This window comes from Kogia breviceps, chromosome 3, assembly GCF_026419965.1.
Source record: "Kogia breviceps isolate mKogBre1 chromosome 3, mKogBre1 haplotype 1, whole genome shotgun sequence".
Lineage (NCBI taxonomy): Eukaryota > Metazoa > Chordata > Mammalia > Artiodactyla > Physeteridae > Kogia > Kogia breviceps.
In genome coordinates this window covers 81,342,787-81,361,651 of record NC_081312.1, presented here as the reverse complement: position 1 = coordinate 81,361,651, position 18,865 = coordinate 81,342,787, and the positions used below count along the sequence as shown (strand labels likewise).

Below are 18,865 nucleotides of genomic sequence, written 5' to 3'. Positions count from 1 at the left end.
CGGAATAATAGGTGATATCCACATTTTCTACTTTATGTCATTTTAGATCGGGTCTTTAGATCTAGTGCAGACAAATGATGTATTTTATTTGTCTGCACTGTAATATCTTTATACATATAAAGATATTACATATCTTTAGATCATGTTTAGATAAATGAACTATATTTGTTTTTCAAATACATTCTCTGACCTAAGCTCCATTCACCTGAAGTGCATACAGTAATATTGTTATTCCTAATTAATGTGCATAAGGAACTACATTTTATTTATTTATGTTTTTTGATGAATTAAGTGTAGGGAAGAAAATACAATTGTATCTACTAACAGTTAATGGCAGGTGCCTGAAAATTGAATGGCTCTGATAACGTGACTAATAAAAGAAAAATTATTTTAATTTCTACATTGAAAGCTGTATTTTAAAGGAAAATATTCTCTTGTTTTCTTTTGCATCTCTGAATATGTCAAATTTATTTGTCTGTACAGTTTTAAAAAAATGGGTTAAGTCAAAGGGAAGAATCCCTAGAACCTTGCTTCTGACAAAATTCAGGCAAGTGTCTGAAAAATCAGCCAGGAGTGGGCAGTGAGGAGAGAGATAGGTTTAAGTGATTGGTCTGTAGAATATCAAGGGGTAATATTGGGATTTGACTAACATTAATAATATGAATGATTTATTTTATCAGATAGTTTCTTACGTTCTAGTGTAAGATCAGACCTCACATTGTGTTATCCAAGGTCTCGGGGGACCTGTTCGGGAAGTTCTACCTCTGAGTTCCGTCTACCAACTCAAGGAGACCTGGCTGGGGGCATGGGCTTTCTGTTGCTGTTGTGTAGTTTCTGGTGGTTGATGGCTTTTCTGTCAGTTTCCCATCGAGAATAATTTTGTTAGTGAAATCATGTAGGTTGTGCAGTTGGAGTCTGCTTTCAGAGAAACTGTGATGAGATGAAATTAAACAAAGGTGCAGTTGACAACCACAGACATTCACTATCAGATTAAAACTTTGATATATTAAAAATTCATTTTCCCATTTTTTTTCAGGCTAAACGTCCTATACAGTATCCCAACACAATTCAAAATTATAGGAGACATTTTATAACATGATAACACACCAACAATAAATTTCTGTCTTCTCTAAACGTTGCTCCATTAAATGGAGGAGGAATCATTTGCAAAGAGTACCTGCCACTTCTGTGAGAGTTGCCCACATATTAATTCCCAAAGCTTCATAGAGGGTGGAAGCGGGGAGATGAGGGAAAGACCCCGGCTCTATTTACATTTTTAAAGAGTGAGTCCATGTTCTGAAAGCACACACAGTTCTCCTGAGTTCTTATGTCAACTTTAGAATAACAAAGTTGAAATTCCACCATTTTTTTCAAACTGTACAATTAACGTTTTTAACTTTTGTAGGCTTGACTACCTCATGATAGGAGTCTTCCTCTTCTTTTTAAAAGTAATTTTTGCACAATGTTCATCAGGAGTTAAAACATCTTAAAGTCATAGGAAATCTGTAAGTTACATGAATTATGTGTACTGATAGAAGCATATCTTGCCTTTATTGTGTGAACATCTCGAGTCAAACTAGTTTTGCATGCTCCGTTTGCTGATTAAAATATGTTTATATATGTTTTCTCATACTTTCTACCTACAAGTACATATTCTGAATTACTTTACAGTATTTTCCAAGTTCGTAGGGTTTTTTTGGCTTGGTGTTATGTATCGTGTTTTAGTTGTATAGGTTCTAGAAAATCAAATGCTTTAAGTATTTTTTAACAATAGAAATAAGAAGTGGAAGTGACCTTAGGGATTATTTTGTCTGACTTCTTAATTTTAAAGAGAGAAAGGAAACAAGTCCCAGGGAAATGAAGTTCATCACCTGAGGTCACATGACGGTTGGAGGCTGAACCCTTGAGTCTTAATTCCAATTTAAGGCTCTTTCTCCTATACCACATCCATTGCATCACCTTTTCATTTGGGGTCTAAGATGAGTTTCAGATTATTTTAGGTAAACTTGTGTGTAGTATAGCTTCTTTTTTTTTTTTTACTCCTATAAGCTTAATACATTTTACTTTCCCATTCGGTTTTGTATTTGTTTAGAAATGCTTACACATTTTACTCCATTGTCTTTTTGTAATGGAAGAACCATGAGCTGTGTGCAATCATTTCAATGGTCCCACCAATTCCATGGGACTTGTTAAGTATTGTCCTATAGGCAGCCCCGCCCCCGCCAGAAATGCCATAATGGTGTAAAATGTTATAATTTCCACCATATCTGCAACCTCAACAAAAGAGGCGCGTGGAGGATTTGCTTTCTATGCCCAGAGACACCTATCCTCTCTATGCTCTTTCCTAGATTTAGCAACATTCAATGATGGTGCTAAATCAATTTTTTTTTTAACTTTCAGGGGAGAAAACACTGGCAGAATTGTGTTTTCTAGGGAAAGCTGTGTGTAAATGAGAAACAGGAAAGCAGCAGAGTGTTCTCCTGTGGCCCCGCTACTACAAGCTCTCCCCATCTTGTCTCCTGCTTTTATATTAATTACAACTTGCATTATCAGCTGTGAGTCTGTAACCCAGCAAATAGAAAATACTGCCCCTGGAGACCTAGCTTCTTGTATCTATTTTCCATCTCCTTCTATTGTGCTCCACTCAGTATTCACTGCTTTCCTCCTGCTAACACTGCTCTTTAACGCAATTACATAAGAGCAAGAAGAGTACCATACTTGACTCCTAATTATTAAAGCCTCTGGGAATAGAAGCATGTTTCCTTCTTGCCCTCGGATGTCTTCATGATACTTTTGGCTGAAGAACAGGACATATATTGTGGAATGCATCTACCTGACTACTCACCCACACACATGCACACAGAAAGCATTTCTCTTTATTTTTCTACATCCGTCATGTGTTTTACATGCTTTCATATGCCACTTTGGTTTCAAGATTCACTAAACTTCTGCATATAATTTGGCAGAAAGCCAGGCAGTTATTCTTGAAAGATGTAAACTTGGAAACTATCTAGGGAGGGAGAAGAAGAAGAAGAAAGGAGTTGTGATACAAACAAATATTTCAGTCTGAGAACAAACCAGTGTTATGGGTAAAGGACTATATTGTATCTATCCATGTTGCTTCTAAAGTTTTTTTATGGAGGAGGTAGCAGTTTTGTATTGGCCAGATTATCAATATGTGTCTTTGATCAAGTCACCAGGGTGTAGCTGAATACAGAAAACTTTGGGGTAACTCTCCAACCTTGAAACCTCAGAGGCATTCAGCTGTTTTTCCTACTTTCAAGTTAGATGAATATCCTGGTACTAGCTTGTGTCAGTCTCTCAGCCTAGATCGCAAACGTTGAGACACTCTATGGAAATAAACATCTTGTGACACTTTTGTAGGACAGCATCTTTGAGGATGTGAGGGAGATAAGGTGGAAGAGACAGGGGCATGATGGGTTAGATAGTGAACTTGAGCAAATTTCAGGACTGGGCTGAAAACCCAAGACCCAACTCGTTTGGAGGAACCAGCTGCTCTAAAAGTAATATTTGCTTACGTGGCCTGTTTCTCACCCCTTTGGTTTAGAGAGCACCTCCTCCAGAAAACCATGGAAGGAAATCAACTGAATTATAAACTAGTGAGGCCTGACTTTAAAACTCAGTACAGGTTTGACTGATGGGGACAGACCAGTGCTTTCCATTGCAGGAAGTCCTTCTGAGTGATCCCTTAAAATCATTCTAGCACCCAAACAGAAAAACTCACTGGACCTTCACTTGAACGATTATATAATAGCTATTAGACGACATTTGCCTTAAAACATAGTTGAGGTGTTAGTGGTTAATTATTGTAATTTTCATGAGGGGTAAGGAGCTTTTATAGCAGCCAGCTTAATAAAAAGCCTGTGGTGCATAAAATTTACATCGCTTGCTGTGTACACTGAAAAGTTTAGCTTAGGTGGCTGTGTTGCAGTAATTGCATTTTCTAAAAGAAGGCTCTAGCCAGTGTTGTTGCAGGACTGAACTTACACCATGCTATTCTTTGTTTCTTCCTTCCTTCCTTCCTTCCTTCCTTCCTTCCTTTCTTTCTTTCTTTTCTTTCTTTTCTTCTAGCTCTTTATCTGATTACCATCGGCAAACAGCGGCAAACAGCTGACGCGAAGAGGTTGCAAATCTTGAAGAGTCCCTGTGTTCTGTTTGCTTTTAGCTTGAAACTATTCGAGGGGTTTCTAATTTAGATAAAAAGAGACATCACAGGCACGACTCTGTCTTCATACAGGCAGCAGAGAACCTTGATGTTCATTTTATTCTGCTCGACTTTGTTCCCTAATCTACTTTCGAAAACGTATCTTTACTTTAGAGATCTATACCTGTGCCATATTCATAGTCACAAAATTTCTGCTTAAGGTTTTCCCTCTGAATCAGTGGCTTGCATGATAGCAGTGTCAGCAGCATTATTTGATAGAGGTGTTATTAATCTGTAGAGCTTTGGGTCATTTCACTATCTATCAAAAATGCTAAATATTAATTTACAGTGGTTTGTAGCAGATCTGTAGAGGCAAACATGTTTTTTGTTGTTCTTCTTCCAAATGAGACTCGCTCCCTAGTTTGTCTCACCTTGGTTTCTTGATTTTATTTTGGCGAAGTTTTATGTTCTATTTGTACATTATAGTGTTGAGGTTGAGAAAAATGATAGACTGATTTTTTTCTGGATAAACTATATATAATGACAACACGGCAAGGTTGTTTTCAGATGGTCAAGATGTTAACATGTTGCCTACAGGCATGTGAGTCTGAGTCCTTAGTCACCAATTCTTGTAAGAAGAAATAGTGTACTTTGAGAGATTGATGGGGCTTTTTAGATTATTTTGCCCCCAAAGTATTGCCCCGCACCCCGGAACAAATTTTCTTTTTAGTAGCTCTGTGTGCTTAGTTAAAGTTATTGCATACAGGTGACAAGTGTACAGCTCTGTCCTTAAGGCTGGTCTGTTTCATGTGCTGTTCCTACTCTCTATTTCTGCCAGAGGAAATTCCATCTCTTGCCTGCCTTCATGTGGTGCTGATAAAGTCCTTCCTGTACATTAGAATTCCTGTTTTCCTTTAAGCAACAGCAGGGTATTGGGAATGATCAGGAAAGGGGAGGAGGAACAGGAGAATACACTCAGCAAAGTAGCGTGAGCTATAACTCTCGGCTTACCTTATGTGTCCTTTAAAACAAGCAGTTCTTCCAGGAAAAAGCACTGCTCTGTGACTTAAAACCTTCCATGCAGCTCAAAAGGAAGTCTTATCCATCTTATTAAATGGGTTACAGTTCATAGTTGTTTCATTTTCTGATTGCTGTTTGTGCAAATTAAAGCAGAAGGTATTGATGCAGTGATTAATATTATTGTCTCTGTTGGTTGTATAATAAGTTGACGATAATTTTGAGAGCTAGTAGGGCAGTGTATTTGATGTGAAGGGCTGTCCCACACATTCTACAGTCTGTGAATGTTTTAAGGGAGTCATAGCGTTTTGCAGATGTTAATGTTCTGAAATATTTGGTATCCAAGAGCACTGGGACCTATTTCTTGGAAGAGCGTGCCCTAATTAAGATAGCAGGCTTTTAGATTTTTAAGGAGGTTTTTTCCTAACTTTAAAAATTCACTTGATTGAGGTATAATTTGTATATAATAAAATGCATCTGTTTTAAGCATCTATTTCAGTTGGTTTTAGCAAATGTGTACACTGATGTAACCATCACTTCATCATGATTTTAGAGCATCTTTTCTTTCTTTTGGTACATATTGCTGAAAAGACAACATACTGTAACATGGCATCTATATGTGCCTAATTCCCCAAATACTAATATGTACATATTTTTTGTCTCTCTCTGCACCTTTCCTCTTGATTCCTCACTTATGGCTGAAATGGTAACTGTGGAAAAATTCCTTGGCCTCCTGACATCAGAATCCTGCATCTTGGCGAGACCACGATGATGCAACTTCCACCCACTCAGCAGGCACCCCAGGGCCCTCCAGTGGGGGCCATGCATCCCAGAGTGGAGACAACAGCAGTGAGCAAGGTAAAAGGTCAAGCATTCTCCCTGTGCCAAGTGGGCATGACTAAAATAACTTCAGTATTTTATGATATTGGTACATCTGCCTCCCTGTAAACAGGAGAGTGGCAGGTTAGGGAGTGTAATCAGCTGCTATTTAGGGAGACAGTATTTCCTTTCCTTAACTTACATTACTTACAAAAAAAAAAAAAAAAAAGGCCAAAGTGAGATGTCTAATCTTTAAGCAGGCATTACAATAACAATCGATTAGTTCTGCCAATTCTTTTACAAATTTGGTTATCTGCACTTTACTCCTGTGTGTAAGTAAATAGAATGACAGATCTACTTTGCTGCTATGATGCAGTAGTTTGAATGATACTATAAATGGGATATTTTATTAGTAACATCAACTATAAGGGTTTTCTATAATCAGGCAATGTTGCCTCTAAAGCACACATGATGCAAAAATCTGTTCTTATTAGCTCCAAAGTACTGTGTGAATTTTATATGGAACCGTATTTTGGGAAGGTAGATTTTGAAATTCTTAGATTATTTGTCCCCATTTCCATTCAGCTGACGTGGTGACTTTTGTCACAAATCCTAAAAATTAGAATAATCAGAAGGCAAGGGGGGGGACGTCAACTACAGGTGACAAGGAAGCCTAGAGTAATCTAGAATAAATTTTACCATTTAAGAGCAATTATATATTGGTAGGGATAACTCTTCTGTGGCTAAAATAATAATTTAAAAGAAGATTCATTATTGAATGTGGGCCAGGAACGTGTATAGATTTTACTTTTTAATATTTTACATTAGATAGTATCTGATCTCCTAGGTCTGTTTCATCTCTATTATGACTGTGTTTATGGCCACAATATTTACGCATTAGACAGTCTTCCAAGTGGAGGACAGTTTAACAGCTTGAGCTGTAGTCATATATGCCATTTAGAAAAGGGTGGTTGATGTAGGGCAAGTGCCTTTACTCCTCCAAGTTCCTGGCCATGGATTTTGGATTCCTAGTATTCTAGAAGAGTCTAGAAAAGTGTCCCTTCTAGGATGCCATTAACTTATGAATGGGTCCAACTTAGAATCTAGGTTTAAGCGAGTTGCAACTAACGCAGAAATAAATACTATCAGATGGTAAATTGTGGAAGAACTCGTGAACTGTATCTGTTTAGGCTTTTCTATACTGTTTTTATTAGACCACTTAGATTGTATGTAAGAAAACTAAACTATAAGGCATTTTGAAGATGAAATGTATATACATTCAGTAGATCTGCAACGCAGTGGCTTCGTTGTGTTTCCATGTCAAGGAGAAGGACTTCTTGGTGTGGTTAAATCTGAAAAGCTTTCTAAGACTCCGCCCTTTCCCTCCACCCCAAATTACTGTACCACAAAGGAGGGAATGTATTTATTAATAAAAGCAAATTACCCTAAACATGGTACAAGAGGAGGGGGGAAAGGAGAAGCCGACTTAATGGTCTAATGAGGCTATCTTCCAAAGACTGTTGTGTGTGAGGCTCGCTTTGACCTTTCACTTTGCTCAGGAGCCTGGCGCTTCATTTTTCACATTCTTGCAATTACGTTAACGCTTCAAGCATTTCTGACTCAAAGTCAGCTAGCAACACCAGGCATAACTCGACACTGTGAGTTTTTCTCCTCTCTGTAGATTCATTAACAGGTCACCAAGGTCCCAACTGAAATTTAAAACTGACTGGTTCAGTTGGCTTGGTTGAGTTATGGCCAGCAAGGTAGCAGGAGAGGACCAGAGAGAAACGAAAGCAGAGAAGGACGACCCTGAGGTTTGGAGCACAGGACAGCTGTGGCCACGGCCAAGGCATAGAGTTTTATCATTTTGGTTAGTTTTGCTGGCTTATTATTTTTGCTTTTGTTTTTGGTTGGGAAAGAGAAAAACTCTGAGACCATCAATACATTGGGTAAAAACCATAACGCACAAACCTCTGTGTTGTCGGTAGCTGCACCCACTGATGCCATGTTGAAGGATTTAATCCCTGTAGGATTTTGTTCCTTTAATCATATCTCCGTGGGGTTAAAGAATGGACATGGTAGCTTATGTGTTTGAGTATGAGGAAGTCAGTCATTTTACTGTATTAAAGTGTGAGGGACAAAAAAAGTTATGATTCCTAGAAAATGGAGACTCTCTTGGCATGGAGAATTTCCTACCTGGCTGACCACATCAGTGACTCCAAAACACATGTTGAAGGGTATTCTATATATGTTTTCAAGGTATTTTGTCCCACCAAATTGTCCAGAGTAGCTTTCTGTGGGAAAGATTAATTATCTGCTTCAGGGCAAAGTCAACAGAGATATTGACTGAAATCACATATGCTTATCCTAGGTTAAATCTTAGGGTCGATGTATAATGGAAAACCTACTAAGGAAATTTATGTTCTTCGTATTAAACATATTAAAGTGTTTCATTGGAAACCAAGCATTTTAGTTTAGAAAAGCGTTTTCTTGCTTATTCAGAATTTATTAGCACAACAGGCATATGGAAAACTGTAAAATGATTCAGTTTCAAAACAAATTATGATAAACAGAAAAAATAGGGATGAATTGTACTAAAGACAATGTTTTCATACACATTTTAAATTAAACTTTAATAGCCATATGCTGTAAAACAATATATGCATTTATGTTGCTTTATAATTTAGGGAATATTTCTACTAAAAATGAGTCATACACATCTTTACTTTGGAACTTAAAAATATCTCATTATTTTACGACTTGATAGGGAAAGAGCTACAGTTACACAGGTGAAAGGTCATCTTTTCCTTCTCAGTGTTTGTGCAGCAAACCAAAAGGAGGGGGGAAAATCAAATTTTAAAAATATTCTAAGGAACAAACTTGATAAAATGTGAAACCTGACCTTACTATCTTTTCCACACAGCACATGCCTAGCAGTAAACTACATAAATAGGAACCAGACTAATTCACTCTGATTTCTTTGGCTAAAAGCAGCTAAAGGAAGGGAGTTTATCTTGTTAGTCACATGAAAATGAAGAAAAAAACTCTGGTTTTTCAGGGATAAAATTAGGGTGCAGACTGGGACTCTGGGGAAGTAACTGGCCCTCTTTGTGTCTGGCTTCCCATCAGTAAAACTGGGCTTGATAATAAGGCTTGGGGTCCCTAATTCTGTACCTGATGAGTCAAAAGCTGCTTTGTATTTCATTGTGGGTTTTGCCAGAGTAAAGACTAGGGAGCAGCCCCCTTGTTCACAGAGCACTTCGAGAGCCTTAGATGAAAGGCACAATATATGTACAAAGTATTATTATTATTGATGGGTTTGTGTAACTCCCATTAACGCTGATGGGAGTTACGCATGTGAATTGGCAAGAGAATAGACCTCTCAGTGTTTAGAGCACATGAAATTTACATTTTTTCCAGTGCTGTAATTGAGATGTTGACAAATTGGAGGATATTGATGAGCCTTTGTTTTAAGTATTTCGTGCCAAGTTTGTTTTATTTTTTCCGGGTTTGAACAATGGTGTGGGTTCAGCAGCAGTGAATAAAAAGGGTAGAGAGTAAAGATAACTTCGTATTTCAATATTTTGATGTGCCAGTATGAAATAAATTGTCTTAGGCAAATGGAATATGCTGTTTTAATCATTAGCTAGGCATGAAAGAAAAATTGATGTTGACATCTTTGCTGTAAAATTGTTGTAATGGGGCCTTCCTTACAATTCATTTTTGTAAAATTCATTTTGTACATTTTGCAGCAATTGAACAATCCCTGCACTGTGAATAGGCAGGATTCCCAGAAATACCGAGACAGTTGGCCCAGTAACTGCTGAGCTCACACTGCACACCACACGCACGTTAACCATACTGTTGCCAGACCCAGTTTAACCTAAATCCATTAGCATTCGAGCATCTATACGTCTCTCATCTTTCAGAACACAGGGCTGTACAAGCCAGCATAGTTCCCCTCAACTCTGCCACCTACCAAACTTCTCTATGTCTCTTTCTATCATCCAGGCAATGAGACTAGAATTCCATAGCTAGATAGTTATTTATTACGCAGCTCTTCAGAAATCATGGTGTTGAAATCTAAAAATACCCACTGTAGATTTAGTGTGTTTATAGGTAAGCAAGAGTCTAAGATAGGATTACACTGTTGAGTTATTATATAATGCAGGAAATAGTATCTTCTCCACCAAAATATTCCAGTTCTATATTTAAAGGAGGAGGGGGAAAAAACCTCAAACCCACTTATATGGGTCCTGAATATGTTCTACTGGGATTTCTTATTCAGTCTAGGAAAACTCTGTCAATGGAATGTTTTCATAGTGGCGGCAATCTCTTTAAAATAACCCTAAATACAATATGACAGATGCCATCTGGCATAATCTTTTGCTAGTTGCTTTTAACTTTTATTTTTCCTAGAACTAAGTTCATCCAAAACTGGTCACTTACTGCTATGATAAATACATTGATGTTTCTTTTCCTTCCTGTCCTCCTAATTGTATCAGAAGATTCACTGAGAATGTAACTGAGAATCGAACATTGCCACAGAAGAAGCTGTTGTATTATAGAATATTTATGTTGCATTTTCATTCTCTTTTGGATCCCCAAATAAAGTCAAAAAGAATACTATCCTTTAATCATCAGCAAACATGCAAATAATTTCTGTTGATTTTCTTAGGACTTTTTAGAATAGCAACCGTTAGAAATAAAATTAAACTCTTCTAATAAATAAATGCTCTAGGAGCATGTAATGGTGCCCATAAATGCTTAAAGCTTTCTATAATTGCTGTTAATTTTGAGTAATTTCTTCCTATATGTATCAACTTTCTTGAAAAACCCGGAGTTGGGATTTCTAGATTTTTCTTTTAACTTAGTCATGTAAAGGGATGTCTCCTGATGCCAGTTAGAGTTTAATTTAGAGTAGTAATTAAACTTGAATACTGCCTCATAAACAAAAGATAAACAATAAACCAGCCACGTTCCCTGCTGTTTCATAGCTTTCTTTCCCAGATGTTTTAGCCTGATAATTTTTACACAGTGAACTACCTAACATGGAGTTGTGGACAGAGGTTGAGAAAGAGTTTTCTTTTTTGTTTTTTTTTTTTGGTTTGGTAATCTTTTTTTTTCCCTCCAAAAGTCAAAATGCAGAGGATTTTCCACTATTTAGATTTTTTAGAATTCTGATAAATACTTAATGCAGATGTGCTTTAAAGATAACTCTAGTTCTTTTCCTTAGGTGTAGTCTCTTTTTTTCCTTTAAAATGAATCTTGTCCTGAATGTTTTTTACACTTAAAAATGTAAAGAACATATTTTTGCTTAAGTAAAATCTTGATAGCAAGTCAGAGAAAGGAAAGGTTGACAATGGAAAAATTTTTCCCCCTTTTCCTCCACTTTTCATCCCTATTCATCCCCCCCACCCCCATGACCAGTGTTACTTTGTGTCTGTACTCTTCCTTGGGCTACAAGGGTTCTCTGTCCAGTTCTGGACCAGTCCACTGTCAGCCATGATCTTTCTAATTGTCAGGTACTAGTCGGCCATTCAATGCAGAAGCCATGTTATTTTCACTGGGTGGGGTAATTACTGAAAGCTGAGAATAGCTGCACTAAAGACAGAGGGATACTTTCATGATCCCATTAGCATAAGAGTGGGTAAATTATTCATGCCAAGTGAGGATTCTATGGGGAAAAGTATAGTTAATGCATATAGTTTTTAAATGTATCCCTTTCTGCTCTGAGACTAAATTCTTGTTGGAATCTGTTCTCAGACATTTACGGGAAAGCTCTGGTGGCGTGTTAGATGCAGTTCATCTCTTTCTGTTTGCAGCACTCTCAATAGAGACCATCTGGCAAAGATCCAAAAGGTGATTAAACAAAATGATCAGCTCTTGTTGCTGTGTTACATGTCCAATACTCCGGATTAAAAAACATGACCCACGACAGTCAAGCTAACGTCATGCCGTTTCCCCTTCCCCCTCCCCTTTCCGTGTAAGAATTCAGATGGTCCACAAATGTGTGTGCCATCTTTGTGTCCTTATGGCCCATAATCATGAACAGGTTGTGCAAATGGCTCTTTCTGTAGCACTGTCTGTTCCAGCAGCATAGAAGCATTTCATATTAATTGGGTCAGTCTAATATTCATATTGACATGGGGAAAAATTACTAAAATTTATTCTTATAGCAGACAATGAATATGTGTGCTTTCTGCCATGAGGGAAGTGAAATCTGACAACTGGCTTGTGCAACTGATTAATTTTTCTTGAAACTGGAGAAAATCAGAGCATGAGAAACTGTCATTCTCTGAAAACAGTGCACAACCCTTTGTAACTAAACAAAATGGATTGGGTGGGGGGCTTTCGGGGAGCTTGTGGAAATGAGCTCTGGTTTTAACGCCATAATCAGGGATGAATTTACAGTGCCATTCAGAGGCATCCTCCCTCCCCATAAACAAGCTGATAATCACAGGGAAGCTGACTTCCAATTAGCTTTTCCTTCCCTTACACGGATCAGGGTGTTTATATGTCCTCCTTAAGCTTTAATATGTCACTCCTGAGTTGGTACATCTCATGTCACATTCAAAAGTTTGGAAATAAAATGTTTTATTATGAGGAAATCCTGCTGGTAAGCAAGGTAATTTTCAACCAATCATTTCACGATTGAGTTAAGGTAAAAATGCCAAGATCTGTGACTAGCGGACAGATGTATCTTATCTTTGGGGGTTTGCACCAAATGCCAAGTAGAAATATAAATTGAACAAACCAGGCATTGTGAGGAAGTGATTGAAGAAATATTGAGATGAAATCTTGGAATGAACTCTATATGTATTTTTATAACAATGCAGTTGAATTGCTTACATGTCACGTTTGCATAAACCTGAACTCTGATTTTATTAAGGGGCAGTTTCATGTAGGTTAGTTAAGGCATTCAGAACATGAGACCATTACTAGGTTAATCAGAGATTATGCCTGACCATTTAATATTGTGGAAATTGTGGATATTATAGGATGAATTTGAGTGCACATGTCCAGAAAAGATAAAGAATAAAGCAGAAAGAAAAAAATTCTTTAGAACCACTTTAAAACATCCTCAGACCTGTCAGCTCCCCTTTCTAAGGGAGGGTAAGGCAGTGGGTTAGAAATACAGCGGGGCACAGTACTCAGGGAGGGGAAGTGAGGATCCCCTGGAGTCAGTGCAGTGTGGCAGATGAAAGGGACTTGCATAGCCTTGGGGGTCTTAAGGCTATTATAGGGCAACTCATGCTCTGTTATCATGCTGATTTTTCAATTGATTTTTGGCTGAACAGTACTTGTTGAAGCCCTCCAGAGCATCAAACACAGCCTTATGGTGCTATACATTGTAATACACGTGTTCTATTTTTTCCCTTCATTGTCTTGTCTTTACTTCGGAAGAATAGTCTATAATGACACCAAGTTATTTTTCTCCCTTTTCTCTGTCTTTCTTATTTCTACCTTCAGAAAGTTCCTTGAAATTCTTACTGTTTTAAATTTGGGAACGGGGGTGGTGGGGTAGTGGGAGAATAACTTTTTCTTCATCTTCCTATGTGACATTTGCTTTTAATTTGGCCTTTAAAAAATATTTTTATTTCACAGCAGATAATAATATAAACCATTTTTATCTACCAAATTTATCCCTCAGTAGTCGTGAGCTATTCACTCCCTTTCTAATGATCAGCAAGAAAACAACTATGGGATTTCACTGAAATCTAATTTCTCATTAAAATGAAAGTAAACCATTTTAATATCCCTTCTATACAACAATAAGGTCCCTTGGCTTGCTGGAAAGCCAGGTCTTGAAAAGGGAAATAATGGAGCGAGATCTAAAGGAAGTGTGTCCCTCTCCTTCTGTCTAGGGAGTACTTACTGAGGAAAATCTAATTCTAGTGTCATCTCCTCCAGGAAGCCTTCCTGAGTTGCCCCGGGGCATAAGCCAGTGTTCTCTGCACCCCAGTGGCACCTTCTACCTCTATTTTAGCATCTTTCACATTTTGTGTTGTAATTATTTGGTTCCTGGTCTGTCACCCTGCTTTTTCCAAGGCAGAAATGATTACTTACTCAGCTGTCGCAGGAGTAGGTCCATTTCTGAATCAATAAGCAAAATCCACAGATTTCAGTTTTTTTAAGGTGGAAGGAATTCGATCAAAACTTTGTGCTCATCAGCTCTATTTTTTAGCATATCGATACACTTGAAAAAATCCTGTTACATCCTTAAGAGATAATAAAAATTATTTTCTTTTACCAAAATGTTATTGTATGCAACGCTGCCTTAAATAAGGCAATGGGCTATCAGCTTAAACTTAGAATTATTTTGGTTATAGGTAGGGTCTTAAATTTTAGATTCTTATTTTAAATAGCATTTTTAAGACAATAGTTAAAATGGGATTTGTCTTATTTGTTCTTTAATGTTGTCTTAAATTATATACATATGGTCAGAATTTGGACATGGGATTTCTTTTCATAATGTTATCTATACAAAAATAAGTGTATGGATATGTCTTGTAATGTAATGTAATGTAACAAGGGAAATTGCTTAATGCGGCAAATAGTTTCCCATGATGAACTCAGGGTCCACTTTGCTTGTACTTCTTGTTTAGGATGAGATTGACCTTGGGGGAAGCCATGGGTCTTCACATACAGGTAAAGAGTCTGGAAGTAATTCTTGAATTTTTAGGCTGCACGTGCTTTTGTTGATTTCCTATGTATGCCTTCCAGTTTTTTCATAGTTTCCTTTTGAGCAGGTTTAATTTACTTTGGGTGATGTAAGCAAGCCCTGTATTGAGCCCTTTTTCATCCGCTTGAGGTTCTGTCTAGAATCTCGGACTGTGAGTCAAGAGGCCTGTGTGCCTTAGGGTCAGGGTTGCACTGAAAAGGGCACAGACTTAGGAGGCAGGGAGACATGGGTTCAAATCCCAGTTTTACTCAACGTCTGCTAGATTCAGTTTCTCCATCTGCAAAGTGGGGAAAAACTACTTACCCTCAAGGTTGTCCTGGAGATTATATTATATTACGTGAGATGTCATGTGTTAAACACATAACGTTGCCTGGAACCAGTAACTGTTAGTTCCTTTATTCCCCTGTCCTCCTGTCCTATACCAACTCTAATTAGCTCTGTGGCCTTGGATGAATCTCTTAATCTCTTCAGACTTTTGCTCACCTATAAAATAGGACTGAATTAGATGATCTTTTACATTCAAGCGCCAGGAAGCTAATGTTTACATTCATGGGTCTTATTTTTTCTTTGTGCATTTTATCTTTTAACATAGAGGAAGGCTGCAAGTATTTTGGTTTTTGCTTTTCTGTTTTAAATCAGAGGTGTAGCATGAGCATTTTTATTTCCTTCATTTTACAGGATAGTTATAATATGTAGTGAGATAATGTTTTTCATTTCTTGCTTTTGTTTACAAGGAAAGACTATTCCTGGTTTGGTAAGAGAATAACTAGGCCTTTGAGTTGATTTTCTGAGGATGGCAGACTGTCACAATTCAGGTGTAGGACACTGAAGCTGGGGCATTAGTATCAGAAGTGTGAAGTGTATTTTGTAAATACAGAGCAACTTCTCCATTATCTAATCAATTAGAATCTCTCTCTGTTGGAATTTCTATATGTCACAAGTAGAATAATAAAGGATAATCATTACAGAGGCTGAGACCTTATCCTGAAATGAATTCCAAAAGTCTAAATAATTTTCAGGAGAATTATACAGTTAAGAATATTTTACTCTACTCTATTTTTAGACCAATAATTCATACCAGGTGAAGCTGTTACCCTTTTGTCAGTAGAAGTTTTGCTTGATCAAAACGCTCATTCCTTAACCCTCACCGCCAGCTAGAGATATCACTGTGGCCTCAAAATCAAGCATTCATTTTTTTTTTTTAAGTTTGGAGATTTACAAAAGTAGGCTAGGAGTGTAAAATTTCATATTTCTTCTTCCAGCTAACATTTGTAACAAATGCCACCCGCTGAAATAAAACCTCCAAAATCTCTATGTACTAAATGTGAATGATGTAGAAAAGTTGATAAATCATGGATTATTGAAAGCTTGTGGAATCTACCTTGTGGGTGTCCTTTTATGACACGTTGTCACACACCAGGGCTGATATGTACATATACCTGTCTGGAGGCGGGAAGCTCTCGATCTCTCAAGACCTCTTCTAAGTGTATGTTGCTTAAAATCAATACACAAAGATATTCATTGAACAAGGCACTCTGGGAATAAAACTATGAAAATTACAAGGGTCCCTGCTTTCAGTAACTTACCGTCTCCCGTGAGGTGGGGGGCAAGTAATCAAGTAACTCTTACGCAAGGCAGATATTCAGTTCTGGGGCATGGATGGAGAAAAGGCCTGTTGACACAGAGGGCGTGGGGTATACACGGAGGGAGGAGCTTTGGAGGCACACGGCTCTGAACACTCAACCTTGCCCTGCCACTTATAAACAACAATCTTTCTGAATGTTAGTTTCTTCACCTGTGAAATGGGAACAATAACTATCTCTTAGGGTAACTGCTAGGATTAAATAAACACTAGTTTTTTAAAGTCTAGCTTGGCGATTAATATGGACCCCCCCTCCCCCAGTATTCTCTTCTTTTAACATTCATTGACCATGTAATTGAGGGGAATCACTATCCTAGATGCTAGAGATACACGGCTCATAAGATGTGGTGCCTCTCCTCTTTATACTCTTTAGTAAGTAACTCAGAAATGTAAACAGATAAATGCACAGGCTTCTAATATCGCATATAACTTACTGGTTGTAAAGTAGTTCAGACAAGGGAGTGATTAATTCTGTCTGAAATATCTGTGGAAGGCTCCACAAAACTGGGGAGGCTTTAAAAGACTCTGATGGCCTTCAGTGGGTGTTTCCAGGCCAACAAGGTAGGGAGTGGGCGGGAAGCAGACGGAGGAGCTGGTGCCGGGGCCCTGAAGTGTGAAGCAACATGGCATGTTCAGGGCAACAACCAGATTGATACTGCTGTTTGTGAGAGAGGCTGCATGGGGAAGAGGGTGGCTGGAGAGGCAAGTAGGGGCTGTATGTGAAGATCCTTGTTTACCAGGCTAAGAAGCTTATACTTAATCCTGTAGAGCACTGTTTACCAAACTTTTCTGGAGATAAGGAGCTCCTAAGGGGCTTGGGCATACAGATTCTCAGGCAGACCACAGCCACACAGAATCAGGATCTCCATGGGAGGTCCTGGGCATCTGAATTTTTAATCCATGCCCCAGGGATATGGGTTTACCATTAAAGAAATTTAAGCAAAAGGAGTTTATGATGAGATTTATATTTTTTTAAAAAGCTCTTTGAGAATGTGGAGAGTACATTTGAGGAAAACAAGACTAAGTATAGAATAAGGGTTAATAGTCCAGAGGGCAGGTGAGGACTGAATTAAGACAGTGGCAGTAGAGGTGGAGGCGTGAGGACTGATAGATTACATGTAGGAAGAAGGGAAGAGGACAGAGTCCAGAATAATATGCCGGCCTCTCCCTTGGTTTAGGTACCATTGTCTAGATAGTTTTCTTTTTCCCTGCCATGAGGTTTGAAGTATGGACATCTATCAATCAGTGGAGAAGATAAGGAATAATATTCCACTTACACATGCAAGCTTGTTCAAGTAGAAATGAATGATGCATGTTGGATGAATAATGATTTTTTTTTTCCTGGTCGTGAGGTACGATAACTTAGGGGCAGTGCAGCACAGTGGTTAAGGAGGTGGCCTTTGGCATCGCCCTGCTTGGCTTTAAATCCTCAGATCTGTCACTCGTCATGAGCAATCCTCCACTTTATATCTGTAAAACAGGAGTAATAAATATCTAATCCAATAGATTTGGGGAAGTAAGGATTGAATGATGTGATGTATCTAAAATGACAGTAATTTTATGCTTGGTTCGTAGTAAATAAAACATTATAAATATTTTTTATTTAAAAGTTGCTTTTAAAAGAGTTGACAGCTGACCCTGTACAACTGACATCATGATGAGGAACCTAAAAATGCAATCCTGCATTCATCCCTGGGAAAGCAAAGTTACGGGCTCTACAGCTGGTGGAGCATCTACCTGCCCTGAGCCCAGCCCTAAGCCCTGCCACTAGCCCCAGGCTCATCAAGTGGAAAGTAATTCCTTCCCTCTGAAGTCCTATTGCACATTTTTCTGATTCTCTCCTCTGACAATCAGGTTCCCCCTGTGCTATAGTAATTGGTTACATAACTTATTTATTATCCTGTTTGACTGTAAGATTCTTGAGGACACTTTCCATGTCTTAAGCATCTTCCCTGTTTGCCCCCGCATTGTGCTATGATAACATAGGAGGCCTTCAATAATAATAATTATTTTTTTTGAAAGGAGGATTGGGTCCATATTGTTAAGGACATTGAATAGCAGGCTAGGGAGTTTGTGCTTGATTTGGTAGGTAATGGGGACCTATTGAAGATTTCTGAATGGGGGTAGTGACATAATCGCCTTCCTTCTGAATGCCAATGACAAATTCTTCACTATGTCTTCAAAATAGCAGACCCATATGCTTGCCTGAAATACTGTCTATTTGAAAGAGTGGATATTCTTTTGAATGAGGAAACAAATTTCAAATTGCTTAAAAAAAAAAAAAAACTTTGACATTCTCTCTAAAGTAATTTAAGCACTTAAATTATTGTGATTCACAAAGGTCCCGAGTATGTAACTTCGTTCTAGAAACGTCTATGAGGACACATTTTGGTAAATTTTTATAGTGTTGTTATAATTATTAACAACTAGAAATGACTCTACAGGACCGAGTAAATATATCTTCTTCAATATTTGGAAAACTATGGTTCCATGGATATTTAAATAGGCATCACTTTAAAAAAAAATAAAAGGACTT

At 37.9% G+C, this 18,865-nt stretch overlaps 1 protein-coding gene across 15 annotated transcripts in view; it reads left to right on the top strand.

Annotated features, from left to right (window-relative positions):
- MEIS2 (Meis homeobox 2) overlaps positions 1-18,865 on the top strand; it is a 203,124-nt gene that overhangs the window by 10,799 nt on the left and 173,460 nt on the right. For all 15 annotated transcript variants that reach the window (XM_067028936.1, XM_067028938.1, XM_059056445.2 and 12 more), the window contains one exon: positions 5,926-6,040. In XM_067028936.1, the coding sequence (XP_066885037.1) occupies positions 5,926-6,040 (115 nt within the window). The remainder of the gene's footprint in view (positions 1-5,925; positions 6,041-18,865) is intronic.